Source organism: Lepidochelys olivacea, assembly GCF_965140295.1.
Source record: "Lepidochelys olivacea isolate rLepOli2 genome assembly, chromosome: 13".
NCBI classification, from domain to species: domain Eukaryota; kingdom Metazoa; phylum Chordata; order Testudines; family Cheloniidae; genus Lepidochelys; species Lepidochelys olivacea.
Window position 1 is genome coordinate 2996303 of NC_140423.1, and position 16273 is coordinate 3012575.

Sequence of the window (16273 nt, forward strand, 5' to 3'; positions counted from 1 at the left end):
CAGGCTGAGAAGAGAAAGTGGATGCTTCTAGTTCTCCGACAGCACAGGGGAACAGGGGCTATCTGAATAAATAAGGTGACGCATTTCAAACAGCGAAAAGAAAATATTTTAAATACTATGTATGATTAGCATGCGGAACTCACTGCTACTAGACGGTTACTGAGTCCAAGGATTTCTCAGGACCTCAGAGAGGATAGCTATTCATAAGGGATATAAACCCTTGTGTTACAGGGCATATCAGCCCCAAAGTGGTAGAGCTCAGAAAGAAACTTCCCCAGAGACAGGATAGTCTGTAGCGCTCCATCACAGGAGGGCTGACCCCTTCCTCTAGCAGCTAGGACTGGCTGCTGCTGGAGAAAGGACCCAGTGGACCATTGTCCTGAGCCTGTGGCAATTCCGGTGCTCATAGTACGAGAGAGCATGTTCCTTCTGTCACGGAGTGTGGGGGAGTCCGGGCCCTGCACCCCTCTTCCTGGGATTCACTGAGACTCTCAGCCAGCCAGTAAAACAGAAGGTTTATTGGACAACAGGAACACAGTCCAAAACAGAGCTTGTGGGTACAACCCGGACCCCTCAGTCAAGTCCTTCTGGGGGAGCAGGGAGCTTAGACCCCAGCCCTGGGGTTCCCTGTGTTCCTCCATCCAGCCCCAAACTGAAACTAAACCCACCCAGCAGGGTCCCTGCTGCAGCCTCCGTCCACATTCCTGGGCAGAGGTGTTACCTCCCCCTCCCCCTCCTGGCTCAGGTGACAGGCTCTCAGGTCTCCCCTCCCCAGGGCACATTCCCAGGTCAACACTCCCCCCTCCCTGCTGAGTCACATCGTCACACCTTCCATCGCCAATCTAACACTCCCTCTTCAGTAGCAACAGAGCCAGCTGATCTCTGCCCAAGGTGACTAGCCAGCTCCTCCCCATGGAGCCAGGAGGAGAGGAATGCCCCCATGCCAGAAGAGACCTCTTTGTGAGTCTAACAACCTGCCCCCTGCCAACACCAGGCCTGACTGCTTCAGCAGGATGGCGTCTCCCTGGCATGTCTCGTCAGGCAGAGCTGGTTCTGGGTCCAGGCGCAGGAGGGCCCAGGGGGTGAGCGGAGGGCCATGCAAAGGAAATCAGCCCAGTTTAGACCCCCTTGTTCTGCCGCGGAGCGTGGTTTCCCCAGTTCACAGCAGGCAGCTCGGTCACTGGTTCTCACGATCTCCAGCGGGCTGTGAAAGCTGCAGAAGGGAATTCCACTCACCCCTTGGATGGTCTAATCCTTTCCCCAGAGAGATGAGGAGACGCTGCTTCCTGAGAGGCTGTTTCGTGCCACTCCGGGGCCTGGATGCGCGGGGGTTGGAGAGGAGGCTGGGGATCGCTTCCAAGCCAAGCTTTGCCGCACTGGGGCTCTCTGGGCTTCCCGCCGAGAAGCAGAAGCACAAGCAGAGCGGAGGCACTAGGGGAGAGGTGCTGGGGTGAGAGGTACCGTGCAGTGGGGCTAGGTGCAGGACTGAACCACATCCTGCTCTCAGGGGCTCCCAGGAACAGACCCCAGTTGGGGCTGCAGGAGAGCAGAGTTTGGCCCACGGTACGGGGTGAGGGCTGAAGGTTCAGAGACTGGCCGTGCAGCTGAGCAGGAAGGGGAGATGGGCCGGGGTGCAGGACTGCAGAGCCCTCTCTCAGAATCGCTCACTGCTGAGCCGTAACCTCTCTCATTAGGGGAGGGCACAATGTCTCCTCTCCCTGCCGGGGGCACAGAGGAGCCCTGCTGCCCGGCTTCCCTGGGGCTGGTCCTGGGTTCACCCCTGTCCCCTTGCCTCACTCACACTTCCCTTTGTTCGCAGATAAATATACAGCCAGAGGGCTTCCTCCAGCAGTCAGCCAGCCCGCCCCTGGGGCTCCCCCTTATGCAGACAGACCCAGCCCGACCAGCCCGCAGTGTTGTCTTGCTAGCCACATCCCTGGGAGCTGGGACTGAACACACCAAGACTCAGTCAGGGCTTCTCCACCTGCCTGTCACTCCTGGCTCAGTGTGCATGGGGCTGGGGGCCCGGTACGGGAAAGGGAGAGAAGCCCTGACGTGAGGCCCAGCATAGAATCACAGAAATGTAGGGCTGGAAGGGACCCCGAGAGCTCATCCAGTCCAGCCCCTGCGCTGCGGCAGGACCAAGTAAACCTAGACCAGCCGTGACGGGTTTGCCCAAGGAAAGGGATTCCATAGCCTCCCACGGCTGTCTGTTCCAGAGCTTAAGCACCCTTAGAGTCCGAATGCTCCAGCCGTTTAACCTAAACCGCCCTTGCTGCAGCTGATGCCCCTTACTTTTTGTCCCGCCTTCAGTGGAGGTGGAGAACAACTGATCCATCCTCTTTATAAGGGCCCTTAACAGCTCTGAAGACTGATACCAGGTCGCTCATTCAGTCTCTTGTCTCTAGACGAAACATGCCCAGTGTATTTAACTCGTCCTCACAGGTCAGGTTTTCTAAACCTTTTACCATTTCTGTTGCTCTTCTCTGGACTCTCTCCAATTTGTCCACATCTCTCCCAAAGTGGGTGACCAGAACTGGGCACAGGACTCCAGCTGAGGCCTCACCAGTGCCGAGCAGAGCAGGGCAATGACCTCCCGTGCCTTACGGGTGACACTCCTGTTAATACACCCCAGAAGGATTTTAGCCCTTTTCACAACTTCATCACATTGACTCACAGTCAGTTGGTGAGCCGCAGTGACCCCCGGCTCCTTTCCAGCAGCACCACCACCTAGGCCCCGTTTTGTAGGCGGGCATTTGATTTTTTCCTTCCAAAGTGTTACACCTGGCATTTGTCTTCACTGAATTTCCTCTTGTTGCAGCTCCATGGAAGGCGACCCTGGGGCTGGATGGCGCCGCAGATCTCACTAGACCTCCCAGAGTCCTGTCCCAGCCTGCCTCAACTCCCTGCCAACCCCTGGGACGGCGCCTTCAGGGCAGGCCTCCCCTTCCGTTGCTTCAAAGCCTGGCACGGCCCACCCCGGGTGGCTCACCAGTAAATGGGAGTCCCTAGGAGGCCGAGAGGGTCAGAGCCCCTGCTCCGCAGCCTGTGGGTCGGGGAGCACCTAGCGATTCCTCTCAGCGGGCCCTGCCGGGGGAGGGCTGGGGAGTTGCACTTTCGGTTTCTGAGTCCCCTGCAGCTGCTTCGTGAGGTTTTGTTGCTGCTGCTCTCAGCCCTGCCCTGTTTCAAGGCCTTGGCTCCACTTCCTCATCTCTCTGCTTCTGCTTTCGGTTTTCACTTCAGTCAGTGGTGAGCTCTCAGCTGACCCTGACCCCTGCCCAGCGCCGCGCTCTGGAATCCAGGCCCCTGGTGCAGGGCTCCGGGAGGTAAGTGAGCCAGGCAGGTGGGACGCACGGGGAGTGGCTTTTGCCCTCCAGCCTGACAGGGTGGTTTTTTTGTGCCCGCCGGGCTTCCCTGCTGCTGAGTTCCTCTTCCTGTTGCCATGTCTGTCAGGCCTGTGTGGGGCCACATGCAGGGATCGCTCGCTCATGTAGCCTCTGCTGACCGCCTTGTGAGAGGCACACGTGGAGTCCGGCTTCCTACTCCATGGGCCCGCGGGGGCTGGGATCGGGGCAGAGCCTTGGCTCAGCGAGCTGCCGGTGTTGACCCAGCTTGATCCCCGTGTGGCTGGCAAACATGGCAAGGGTTGGAAGGTAGCGGGGCAGGGATTGTGCCTGCTGGGGGTTGTACAGTGCCTAGCTCGCTGTCAGCGCTTTCCTGCTCTTGTCCGTCCAGGCTCCGGCAGTAACGGGGATCGGTGTCTGAGGCATGCAGGGCAGGGACTCACCCCAGCACAGGTGGGGCCTGCAAGACCCAGGATGGGCTGGAGGCACAATGTCCCGAAAGCACAGCCTGCCCCTGGGCTGATCCAGGGAAGAGCTAACGGGGCTGACTCCTGCAGGGAAACAAAGGTGCCCACATGCCCCCTGGGAAAGCACTTTTAAAAAGAGGGCCAGGCAGCCACCGTGCCTGTATGTCCGCGCTGGGACAGGCCTGCTGGGGTCCGTCCGCCTCGCTTTGTGAGCAGGGGCTGCTGGGCATCGCTCTAGCCCAGCGTAGCCTGGAAGTGGGATGGGCCAGGCGCAATGCGCGCTGGAGAACACAAGAGAGAGCTCCAGGGTGCGGGTGGGGAGAGTGAAGCGGGCATAGGCTGGTGCAGGGAGGGTGCAGGGTGGCCCTACCCGGCTCACTTGCCCTGGCCACACCAAGCCCAGCACAGAGCCCCAGGGAGCCCTAAGTGGTTGGGCTCTGGGGTCCCTGCCGGGGAGATGCAATGGCTGCACCGGACTCCCAGTGCCCCAGCCATCCAGCCCCGCTCCCCCAGCCCGGGTTTGACATGCTTCTGTTTGCCTTAAACAGCCCCGGGATTCTGCTGCGATGGGGACAAAATACACGGAGGAGATGACGAAGAAAGGTGGGGTCACTGGGGCATCCGAGGAAGCCCCTCCGTGTGGGGGCCTAGGGAAATGCCCACCGGTGCACAGCGGTTTGGCCTGTATGGCCCTAAGTGGGCATGCTGCAGGACACGCTGGTGGAGATGGAGGGTGGCGGGCAGAGAAAGCAGATGTGTGTGGGGAAGGGAATTCATTGTTCTGCGAGGCAGCTCAGTTTGGGGCGGCAGTTTGTTGACGGGGGCCCCCAGAGCCGTGGAGGGACCTCTCTTAATCTTTGCATAAATCTAAATGATGATACTCATCTAAGGTAATTAGCAACTTGGGCAGCAAACAGCTCCCAGCAGCTCCCCTGCCAGGCCCTAGATGGAGCCCACAGGGCTCTTTGAACAGGTCCTGCCCTGGCCCCGAACCAGGAGACCCCCCCAGTAGGGCCCAGCCCAGCCCAGCCTGGTCTCTTGTCTGTAGCAGAGGAGCTGGCCCTGAAGCTGGCTGAGGCCATCGAGGGAGGGGACAAGGAGCTGGCACTGGAGTGCGCTGGCTGGCTGGCCGAGCAGCGGGCGCCCGTGACAGTGCAGGTGAAGCCAGAGGCCTACCCCAAAAAGGAAATCAGGTGAGCACGTGCTGGGCAGCTTCTGCAGGGAGGGCACCCGTGTGGGTGCTGTCCATTGGCCTCAGGGGAATGGGGGTGGTGGCCAACCGTGGTCACTGTCCCTTTAAAAGGGGTGTTAGGACACTGCTCCGAGAGACTCCACTGCAGGAGATTTAGGGAGCAGGGGGCTGGGGCATGGCCGCTCTCTCCCCAGAATGGGTGGCTCCCCATTTGCAGCTCTTGGGTCTCCCTCCTGTGGCCCTGGCCTCCTTCACTCCATAAACCGCGGGCAGCTCCAGTGTGAGGTGTAGCCAGGCCAGGAGGGAATGGGGCTTAGCCCCCCTCTAGTGACTAGTCCACAGGAGACGCTGAAGACCTAGGGCTTTGGTTCCAGCAGGGGAGGCTGCACCTGTTGCACTGATGGTCCCTGGGTCAAAGCCCCTTGTCAGGTCTGCAGCCGTCTGGCACCAAGAGGTGGGCCAGCCCTGGGCTCAGTAGGGAAGAACGAGGCGACGGTGTTTCCCTTCCGAGCTCCTTCCCCAGACCAGCAGCCGGGGGGAGGCGACTTGGGCCACGTGAGCAGGAGGATGGGAAAGACAGAAAGCAGGAGCATGTGAGCTGGAGTCTGAGCGGCTGAGGCAGGTGCCGGGAGCCAGGCACGCACCTCGCGGTAGGACCTCGGGGAGGGCAGGAGGGACACCAGAACTGCTCTCACTGCCTCTCTTCTTTCAGCTTGTGGGTGGGAGTGGAGGACGCCCAGATGACCACAGTCCCCATCTACCTGAAAGTCAATCCTCATATGACTTTGGCTTCTCTGAAGGACATGGTACGGGCCTGTGGGCTGGAGCCGGGGGCACTGATGGCACAAAGAGTGGGGGAGACCGCGCATCAGCCTTGAAGGCGGCAGCCGCCTCGTGGGCAGCAAGTAGCCTGCCAGCTGGCTGCAGTATCTGTCGTTTTACTGACACCCCCCGCCTGTCCTTCCTGGGCTGCCCTCTGCTTGCCTTGCTTTGTGTGGCGTGATCTGCTGGCTCCCGCATGAGGCACCTATTGCCGGTGGGCGCCCATGTAAGGTCATTGAGCGACTGCCCTCAACAGCACCTGGTGGCCAGCTGGTTCTGAACGAGGCCCTCGGTGTCTCCTGGCCCAGGTATTCCTCCTCTATGGCTTCCCACCCAGCGTTCAGCAGTGGGTGGTGGGCAAGAGGCTCCCCGGAGACCAGGAGACCCTGCACTACAATGGCATCCAGCGAGACGGCGACATGGCCTATCTCTACCTCAGGTCTGCCAAAGAGGCCAAGCTCAGCAAAGAGACGTTCCAGAAGGAGCGGGAGCGCCGAGTCCTGGCAGGTGAGGCTGGCGGAGCGGCCGAGGGGAGCCCCAAAGGCAGAGCCTGGCGCTGGGGAATTCCACTGGGCAGGAAGCAGCGGGGACTGCTGGACTTGGGGCTGAGGGCTAGCGCGGGTCTCAGGAGGAGACGTCCCTTGCAGGGCGACGGCAAGAAGCAGGCGCTGAAATCCGGGGCTGCACCAAGTGCTGGCTCCTGAGAGATGGCCAGAGCACGTGGGAGCAGCAGGGAGTTCCGTCTCCTGTCAGCAACTCGCTCCCTCTTGCCTCTCTCTAGAATTGGGCTTCAGCGACATTCTCCTGCAGCCTCGCGGGAGCCAGGAACAGGTGGATGCGGGGCTTGGAGGGGCGCAGGACAGCCTGTGCATGGAGGAGCTGAGGCATGAGCTCTTGCAGGCGGAAGCCGCCCCTCCCCCTGAACCCCCCAAGGTAAGGGAGTCCCAGAAGCAGGGTGCCAACTCCCCCCTCTGGCTCATTTCTTTCACCTCCCATGTTCTCACCGGGGCTGTTCCTAGGTCGGCTGGGTCTGTCCGAGCTGCACCTATGTCAACAAGCCCACCCGCCCCGGCTGCGAGATCTGCTGCAAGGAGCGGCCTGAGGACTACATGGTGCCCGTGGCTTACCAGCCGGACGAGGAGGAGCTGGCGAGGATGAGGAATGAGGAGGAAGCCATGCGGCAGTACCAACAGGTTGGAGGCTGGGACGCTGGGGAGCTGTGGGTCAGATCCTGGGGCAGATCCTGCCTTGTGCACTGTTATCTAGAGGCAACCCCCTGCCATAAGCAAGCATTGTAATGCAGCTCCTGGTGCAGCACCCTGCCCTGGCTCCACTAGGCTGGTCCCTTGGGGTGTCTCTTGGCACAGGGCCCCGTGCGCAGAGACTGACCAGGAGGCGGGGATGGAGGTCACCGGTTCCTCTGGCCCAGCTGCACACCCGGCTAGCGCTGCTCAGCTGCACAGGGCTCCGGGGACGGTTCCATGCTGCCAAGGGGGCGCTCGTCAGGGGAGCTGCCCTCATGCTACTCCAGTTCTCTCCGAGGCGGGTGGGGCTTGTCTAGCCTGTGCCAGGAGGACTCGGGAGCACAGAGTTATGCTGGCCTCACCCCTGCTGAGCTGGGAGGCACGGGGCGGCTAGCACCGGCCTCCGTTTGAGCTGGGAGGGGAGAGTCACGCTGGCTGGGGAGTGAGAGAGCGGGGCCTGCGAGGGGGGCCCGTTACTCCCAGCCTGCTCTGGCGAGGCAGGGGGCCCACCCCCTCTCCTGGCTCCAGGCAGGTCCAGGCGCTCGCGGTGCCTCATCTCCAGCAGTGGGGCCCGTCGCCCCGACCTTGCCGGGGCCAGCAGCGGAGCTGCGCTCTGCACCAGATCCAGAAGAGCCTCATTTCCAGGCTCTTTCCAGCCTTCACGCTATGCTGCCGAGGGGCCTGCCCCATTGTTAGCCACACAGAGCCAGTGCAGGGCAGGGAGGTGCAGCCTGCAGCGGCCAGCTGCAATGGACTCCGAAGGCTGCAGCTGCGTGTTGCTCCTGGTTTTAACGGAGCATCGTGGGGCGTGCTGGGCTGAGAAAGCTCCCGTCACAGGGTGGGCATGCAAGGGAGAGCTGGGGGCACCCAGTGATGGCAGAGGAGGCTGATTCCTTCCCGGAGTCCCTTCTCCCTCTCTTTATTTGCATGAAGCTTTTGCAATGACTCCGAAGGAGCAGGCCTGAGGGTCCAGGCCCTGTCACAGCCTCCCTGGGGGCAAGTCACTTATTGATTGGCTGAGGCGCCCAAATCTTTGGGTGATCTGGGCCTCAGTTCCCTTCTGGACAGCTCTGAAATCTATCAATGGCTGGAAGTCACTGCTGGGTTACTAATTACTTCCCCTCCCACAGCCGACTGGCCAGGCTGGACAGGCTGGGGTGGGGCTGACCTTGGGCACCGTTTATCAGAGGCAGACAGAGAGGGAGGGAGGCTGAAAGGACATTCTGAAAACAAGCCCTGGTTTGAGATAGGTTGGGGGAAACAGTAGCCCCCCAGCTCAGGGGGGTCTCTGAGCTGCCTGCCGCTGAATGGGGCTCTCCACCTAGCAGGTGAGCACTGGCTTATTGTTACCCAGCCAACAGACTTCACTAATTCCTGCCTTTGAGCCTCCAGACTTGTGGCATGGCCAAGGGGCTGGCTTGGTTCCTGGGGTAAGTCAGAGCAGCCCAGGGACTGCTCTAACTTACACCCAGGCTGTAACCGTCTCTAGGGGACAGACTGGCAGCCCAGAACAGCTGGAGCGCAAAGCAGGCTGGGGTGAGGTTCCTTCCCTTCCCTGGCCACTGCTCTGGGAGGCCCTTTCACTGTCCCTGCAACCCTGGACAGAGCTGCTGGGGTGGTGTAGAGAGGCCAGGGCACAGCCCCGTAGGGGTCAAGATTCCTAATAGCAAATGTAAGCAAAGTGCCCCACCCGCCAGCCCCTCCTGTTGACACTGGCTGTTCTCTCTGCCAAGGTGACAGAGCAGCAGAAGATTGAGAACTACCAGCACCTCCTGCAGCTGGATGGGCAGAGCCTGGTGCCCGCCGATGAAGTGATCGAATGTCCCATCTGCTTTGTGACCCTGCAGCCTGGAGAGGGGGTGACCCTGCGGGAGTGCCTGCACTCCTTCTGCAGGTGGGTCGGCCCTAACCCCGGCCCGCCTGCACCCGTGAGCCCTGGCCCCTCTCCCGCCTGCCTAGCCTGCACCCGTGAGCCCTGGCCCCTCTCCTCCCCAGCCGGCTGGCCTCCACCCCAGCCCTTCTCCCACCCGGCCAGACTGCGTCCAGGAGCCCTGGCCCCTCTCCCACCCGGCTGGCCTCTGCCCCAGTTCCTCTCCCATCCGGTCTCCACCCCAGGAGCCCCGGCCCCTCTCCCGCCCAGCCATCCGGCCTCTGCCCCGGGAGCCCCGGCCCTTCTCCTGCCCGGCTGGCCTGTGCACAGGAGCCCCAGCCCCTTCCCTGTCTGGCCTCCACCCTGGGAGCCTTACCTGCCTCAGAACCTCCTAGGCTTTGCCAGCTGGTTTTTGTCTCTGGGTTAGAGCACCTGGTTGCACGTCCCCTGGCTGGAAGAGCTGCCCAACTGGGCAGCGCAAAGACAGACAGAGCATTCCCCCGGCATACTTGCCAACAGGGCGTCGGCAGCGTGCCCCATATGGCTAAAGATTGGTAGCATGACAGGAACTAGCCTGGCTGAATCCTGTTAAGAGATTATGCTCTTGCTTTAGTCTTCTTAGCCTGGCCCTGCTGTGTAGGGTGGATGGACTGGCCTGGGCTACCCAAAAATCTATGGGGATCCCATCAGCTGTGGGGAGCCAGGGCTCTGCCAGACAGGAACCACTAGCAGGAAGGGAGGCAGGGAGGGAAAAGCAGTGTGTCAGGGCCCCTCCCCCACCAAGGTGTTCATCACATCTTAATCCACCCCCACGGGGCCCAGTCCCAGGTGGGATTGTGCTCCTGCTCGACCCAAAGGCTTCAAACTGGCCCCTGAGTAGGAGAAAATGGGACTGGGGACAGTGTGCTGTGCGCTGACAGGCCCCGTGCCAGAGCAGGGATGCAATCATCACCACCCTGCTCCATCTTCTCTGCTACCCCCCTTCCAAGCCCTCAGCCTGTGCCACCAATTAGCCACCTACCTGCAGGGGCTTTAACTCCAGCCCTGTGCCCTGCAGCTACTAACCTTCTGCATGACAAGCCCGCACCCAGAGTGATTGGAGATGGGCAGGCACTAGCTGGCTGGGCTGCCCAGCCAAAGGCTTCCGAGTCCCTGGCAGTGTCCCTCGATCAGCTGGCAGCTTGTTTCAGTGCAGTAGGGACCTGGTGAGGGAGCACTAGATTCCCTCCTAAGGATCTGCGAGTGGAGCCCCCTCCGGTGCTGTGTACCGTATAGATCTGTGTACAAGGGGAAGCTGATGGCTGGGCTGCTAGCTTATGTACAAGTCAGTCCCACTTGGGGTGCCAGTCTGCAGGTAGGTGGAAAGGAGCCAATCGCAAAATAAGCGGTCTCTGGGATAAGAGGGAAGATTCTCTCATGGATTGGTAACTGGTTAAAAGATAGGAAACACAGGGTAGGAATGGAGAGAGGTAAATAGTGGTATCCCCCAGGGGTCTGTTCTGGGCCCAGTCCTATTTAACATATTCATAAATGATCTGGAAAAAATGGTAAACAGTGAGGTGGCAAAATTTGCAGATGATACAAAACTACTCAAGATAGTTAAGTCCCAGGCAGTCTGCGAAGAGCTACAAAAGGATCTCACAAAACTGGGAGACTGGGCAACAAAATGACAGATGAAATTTAATGTTGATAAATACAAAGTAACACACATTTGAAAACAATCCTAACTGTATATATACAATGATGGGGTCTAAATTAGCTGTTACCACTCAAGAAAGAGATCTTGGAGTCATTGTGGATAGTTCTCTGAAAGCATCCACTCAATGTGCAGCAGCAGACAGAATGCTGGGAATCATTAAGAAAGGGATAGATAATAAGAGAGAAAATATCATATTGCCTCTCTATAAATCCATGGTATGCCTACATCTTGAATACTGTGTGCAGATGTGGTCGCCCCATCTCAAAAAAGATATATTGGATTTGGAAAAGGTCCAGAAAAGGGCAACAAAAATTATTAGGGGTATAGAACAGCTTCCGTATGAGGAGAGATTAATAAGACCAGGACTTTTCAGCTTGGAAAAGAGGTGACTAAGGGGGGGATATGATAGAGGTCTATAAAATCATGAGTGGTATAGAGAAAGTAAATAAGGAAGTGTTATTTACTCCTTCTCATAATACAAGAACAAGGAACCACCAAATGAAGTTTATAGGTAGCAGGTTTAAAACAAACACAAGAAAATATTTTTTCATGCAATGCACAGTCAACGTCTGGAACTCCTTGCCAGAGGGTGTCGTGAAGGCCAATACTATAACAGGGTTCAAAAGGGAGCAAGATAGATTCGTGGAGGATAGGTCCATCAATGGCTATTAGCCAGGATGGGCAGAAATGGTGTCCCTTGCCTCTGTTTGCCAGAATCTGGGGTTGGATGACAGGGCATGGATCACTTGATAACCTGTCTGCTCATTCCCTTTGGGGCACCCGCCATTGGCCACTGTCAGAGGACAGGATACTGGGCTTGTGGACCTTTGGTCTGACCCAGTAGGGCTGTTCTTGTGCTGTTGTAATCCCCTCTGTACCCACCCAGGGACTGGGGGCCCCAGGCAGGCTGCGTATGCTGCCCTGGCCAGGTCTGCTGGAGGGATTTCCTCTCCTTACCTCAGGCCTGGCTCTGCTGCTGCCTAGGTTGGCCCCTAGGTGACCCCGTCCAGCTCAGTCTTCAAGCAGCTTGCCCCGTGCTTGTGTCTTGCTGGTGTCTCCTCTGACCCCTGGCTCCTCACAGGGACTGTCTGAAGGGGACGATACTGAATAGCCCGGAGCCCGAGGTGCCCTGTCCGTACATCGACGAGAAGTACTCCTGCCCAGGACAGCTGCTGGAACGGGAGATCAAAGCGGTACAGGCCAGGGCCCATGGGGCTGGAGTAGGAGGGGACAGAGTCAGGTGTGGGTTGGGAGCTGTAGGCACAGCGGAGACTGGATACAACCCAAGAAAGCGATGGCATGCCAGCATGGCTGGGTCCTGTAGGCTGGGCTAGAGCAGGGGAATTGGGGCAGCTATTTTGCGAGGGAGCAGGGGGATGTGGGGCAGGGAGAAGAGGATGGGGCTGTTATCAGTGCACTGCCAGGGGACGGGCAAGTGTCTCGGTGCTGATGGAGAGGGTTGGGTCCCACTCACAGCTCCTGAGCTCTGCTGAATATCAGCACTTCCTGGACCTGGGCGTCTCCATCGCTGAGAACCGCAGCCGGTCCAGCTACCACTGCAAGACCACGGACTGCCGGGGCTGGTGCATCTTCGAGGACGACGTGAACGAGTTTGCCTGCCCCGTGTGCCAGAAGGTGAACTGCTTGCTCTGCAAGGTGAGATGCCACCTGCCTTCGCCCCAGCATCTTTGCAGCTTCCTAGGCCGAGAGGCCAGAACGGGGGAAGGGGAGTTCAGAGCCCACTGGGCTCTGCGAAGCCAGGTGCCATGGGGCATGGCTGTGTTCAGGAAAGGGGGGATGCAGCCTTAAAGCAGCTGGGGGCCTTTGAACTGTGTGTGGCAGCAGTGACCAAGCTCACGAGCCCTGCTCCATCCTAGCGCAGCATGGCCGCCCCTGGAACTGGCGAAGGCCTGCCCAGGGCTTTAGATGAGCCTGGCATCACGTCCATGCAGCCCTAGAGCCACGGTGTCACATACTGCCTGCCATGGTCCCTTGGCCTCTGTCTGGAACAGGTCAGTGCAAGGGACGAGTAGACAGAAAAGAGAACCGCATTCCTAGAGGGGAGCTAGAGCCTGCTAACAGGGCCATGGCCTTAGCTCTGCCAACAGCAGCCCGTCGCCACTGCCCTGCGCTCCATCCCTCTCCTGGAGCCAGCCCCAGCTCGCTCTGATCTTCCCCTCAACTCCGGTCATGTATCCTTGCCCCACAAAAAAGGCTTGGAATGCGTATGTGGGCTCTGCCCTGCGGTGTGAGGGGGGGCCCCAGGGTCCAGTCCGTCTCAGTGACCCCAGGGTTGTGTTGGAGGAGATGTGTTCCCCTAGGCACAGTTGATGTAGCTGGGGGAGGTGACATGTGCTGGCCACTGAGCCTGGGAGTTCGGTACTATGGGGGGAGCAGCAGGTGGAAAACAAGGCCAGTCCGTAGCAGCTGCTGCGTGAGGCGTGCGAGAGCCTGGTGAGCTAGCAGGATGCTCTCCCCAGGCCATTCACGAGACCATGAACTGCAAGGAGTATCAGGACGACCTCAAGCTCCGGGCTCAGAACGACCAGGCTGCCAGGCAGACCACCGAGATGCTGACAGTAAGAGCCCACTCTGGCCTGGCCCTTTTGTGGGCAGAGCAATGTGTAGACAGCGGGGCACTGGGATGCCAGTGATACGGGTGTGTGTGGGGGGGAGAGATGGATGGACAGGAAGGGGCTGCAGGCTAGCACCGAACGTGGCCAGGGAGGCATTGCAGATTTAATGGTAAAGAAAGTCACGTGACCATTCTCAGCCATTGCTGCTGCTTTAGGAAATGCACTGACCAGACAGCGGGGCTTGATGCGGGCAGAAGGGGAGGGGGCTGTAGAGAGTGGGAGATAGGGGAACACCCAGTTTTCCACTGCCAGACCAGTGGAATGTGACTGCACCAATAGGCGCTCGCATGGCTCGGCTCCTGGGCATTCTGCTACCCTGTGGGTGCAATGGTCCAAAATGAGGGAGTATCGGCTTTAGAGAGCCAGGTAAAGCAAGCAGTCCACTGATTCTGAGCTCGGGGCAGCCCAGATGCTAGCCCCATCAGCTGCGAAGGGCAAATCCCACTGAGTGTCTTCGGTGGCATTGCTGGGGATCCAGGGTCGGAAAGGGAAGCCGGGGCCATCAGCTCCCCTGTGTGCGTTATCATTGCCCTCCTCTCCTTTCAGACGATGGTCCAGAAAGGGGAGGCCATGTACTGTCCTACCTGTAAGATCGTTGTCCAGAAGAAGGATGGCTGTGACTGGATCCGCTGCACTGTCTGTCACACGGAGATCTGCTGGGTGACCAAGGGGCCGCGCTGGGGGTCAGCGGTAGGTTTGGAGCATGAACCAGTGTGTGCGACTGTAGGTTCGACCTTGGGAATCCTTCCGTTCTGCAGAATCGCTTGCCCCAGAATTGAAAAGACCTGCCAACACGAGCCCCTGCAGCTCTGCCTTCTCAAGTCTGCACACAGCCCAAACCACATGCTCGGAGAGGCATGAACCACTGGATGCACTAGGGTCGTTCACTCTGAAGCCTAATTGTGACCATTTAAATAACTAGCTGCTGCTGCACACAGCTGGCCCTCTGGATGCTGGAGTGGCTGGCGGGGGTGCAGGAACCAGCCAGGGCTGTCATGGCTCACAACTCAGCTGGCTGCCGGAGTGGGGAGTTAGTTCCAGTGCTCCCCCCATTATGTTTCCCCCCCCTCCAGTGCCAAGAGCCTTGCCTGCCTCCAGCCTGCCCCAAACTCAGCCCTGCCCGCACCTGTCCAGCAGCTTAGCCAACCGCCTCACTCCCAGGCCCACGTCCTGACTGCCTCTTACCCACCTGTCCACCGTTTGACTCCAGTCCCTGTGTGTGCATCATCTCTCCTCTGCTCTCCTCTCCCCAGGGCCCGGGCGACACCAGTGGTGGCTGCCGCTGCAGGCTGAACGGCGTTCCTTGCCATCCCCGCTGTCAGAACTGCCACTGAGCACGCAGGAGCCAAGAGGAAGGATGGGGTGGCTGCTTTCTACGCAGTGCCCCAGCCCCGTTGGGGGGGAACACAGCTCTCCTTGAGCCCCTGGCTACACTCCCCACCACACCACCACAGCCGGGGGCTAGGCCTATAGGGTTCTGGCTCCCAGAGCCCACCACAGACCCACGTCTCCACTAGGGGAAGGACTGTGCAGATCAGCAGCCGTGGGGCGAGCGGAGCGTTCCTGTTTCATGTATTGAAGGCGGACTTAGGAGAAGGCTGGGGGTTGACCTCCCCTGCTGGGAACCAAGTGCCCTGTGCAAGTTGTGGGGGGGCCTACCTCATGAGCTGCTCCCTTCACGTGTCCCTCTGCAGCAGCTGTGTAGAAGATGACCTGGCTGGGTTGGAACAGCAGGCTGGGAACACTCTGGCTCCTCTAGTTGATGGAGATAGCAGGTACGTTAGTGGCCCTCAGGTCTGAAGGAGCCCTTCCTCATCCCCTAGGGAAAACACGGTTCCCCCTATCCTACAGGTCACCAGTGCAGCCTTAGCCATTTTGCCAGCTAGTGAAAAAGGGTTTTGATGCTCCTCATCTCCCAAGTGGCCAAGCCAGAAAAAAGGTCCAGCCCATCAGAGAGAAGCAACATTGGTGAGTGCTCCAGGGGACTGCCTGGGCAACCACCTCTACACTTGGCTCGTTACAGCCTCCATCCTGCCCGCTGCAGCCCATTGGCACTTTAGTCAGCTGGTGCAGCAGGACCCAGCAACCTCCCAGCCCAGCTGGGGTGCACGAGGCATGGCACGCTCCAGGGCACCGGGGACAGACCGGGCAGGTGTTGGTTCTTAGCAGGCAGCTTTTGTTGCCCTCTGCCTGGATTTACAATAAAGGGCTGCAACTTTTGGTCCAGAAGTTTGTGTCAACCTATTGGTGCTGTGCCTGGTTATGCAGATATGGCATCTCCTGAGAGGCAGGGTTAGTCTGCCCCAGCACATTAGTGGGTCGTAGACGTAACTCCCAAACTAGGCCAAATGACTCCTGCTTTGGGGAATAAGTGTCTCGTTCATACTGGGAGGGGCTGGTGTCTGTCAGCAATTCGTCTCACTGTGACAGAATCCCCATCACATCCCCTGAGCTGCCAAATCAGCATCGCTTCATTGCCATCCATGCTGATTTACCCCAGCCTGCTGTCTAGGGCCTGAGCCATGCATGAGAGAGCCTGGGCTCCTGGTTATTCATGGGTAAATCCCACTTCCCTTTACACGATCTGGCCACCTGGCTTTTCCTTGGGTGTGAAGTCTGCCTCCCTTCCTGGCCTAAGCTGCTGGCTAGCAGAATGCTGGTAACTAGCTGCTCTTGTGCTGGGGGTGGGCTGCGTTTCACCCGCGGATGAAGTCATACGTCCACTATAACATTCCTACAACATAAAAAACTTTAAACGCTATTATGAAAATTACTTCTTGGAAGGAAGTCACAGCACGCTAAAAATAGCATCAGCCCACTCTAGTGAACAGCCACCTGCTACCACGTGCCTGCTACACGTCATGGAGCTGGGGAGAGGGACGCCGGCAGCGTCTGCAGGGCTGAACAGAGCGTGGAGGAGGGTTACTAATGAACTCAAACCCAGCTGCAGATGGTGCCTCCGGGCTGGGGTCAATGAGCGAGCTGCCCAAAGGACTGGA

General features: G+C 59.0%; 1 protein-coding gene across 3 annotated transcripts; it reads left to right on the forward strand.

Moving 5' to 3' along the window:
• The first annotated feature begins 509 nt into the window (after positions 1-509).
• RBCK1 (RANBP2-type and C3HC4-type zinc finger containing 1) lies at positions 510-15503 on the forward strand. 3 transcript variants are annotated; one of them, XM_084646006.1, is made up of 13 exons: positions 510-3326; positions 4360-4414; positions 4860-5004; positions 5716-5809; positions 6134-6332; positions 6607-6758; positions 6845-7018; positions 8803-8963; positions 11720-11831; positions 12115-12294; positions 13119-13217; positions 13821-13964; positions 14528-15503. In XM_084646006.1, the coding sequence occupies exons 2-13, from the start codon at positions 4378-4380 to the stop codon at positions 14606-14608; spliced, it is 1578 nt and encodes a 525-aa protein (XP_084502132.1). In that variant the 5' UTR covers positions 510-3326; positions 4360-4377; the 3' UTR covers positions 14609-15503. The 3 variants fall into 3 exon arrangements, with proteins under 3 accessions (XP_084502132.1, XP_084502133.1, XP_084502131.1); XM_084646005.1 differs by lacking the exon at positions 510-3326 and adding an exon at positions 3392-3911; XM_084646007.1 differs by lacking the exon at positions 4860-5004 and having other exon boundaries at positions 512-3326.
• The last annotated feature ends 770 nt before the right edge of the window (positions 15504-16273 follow it).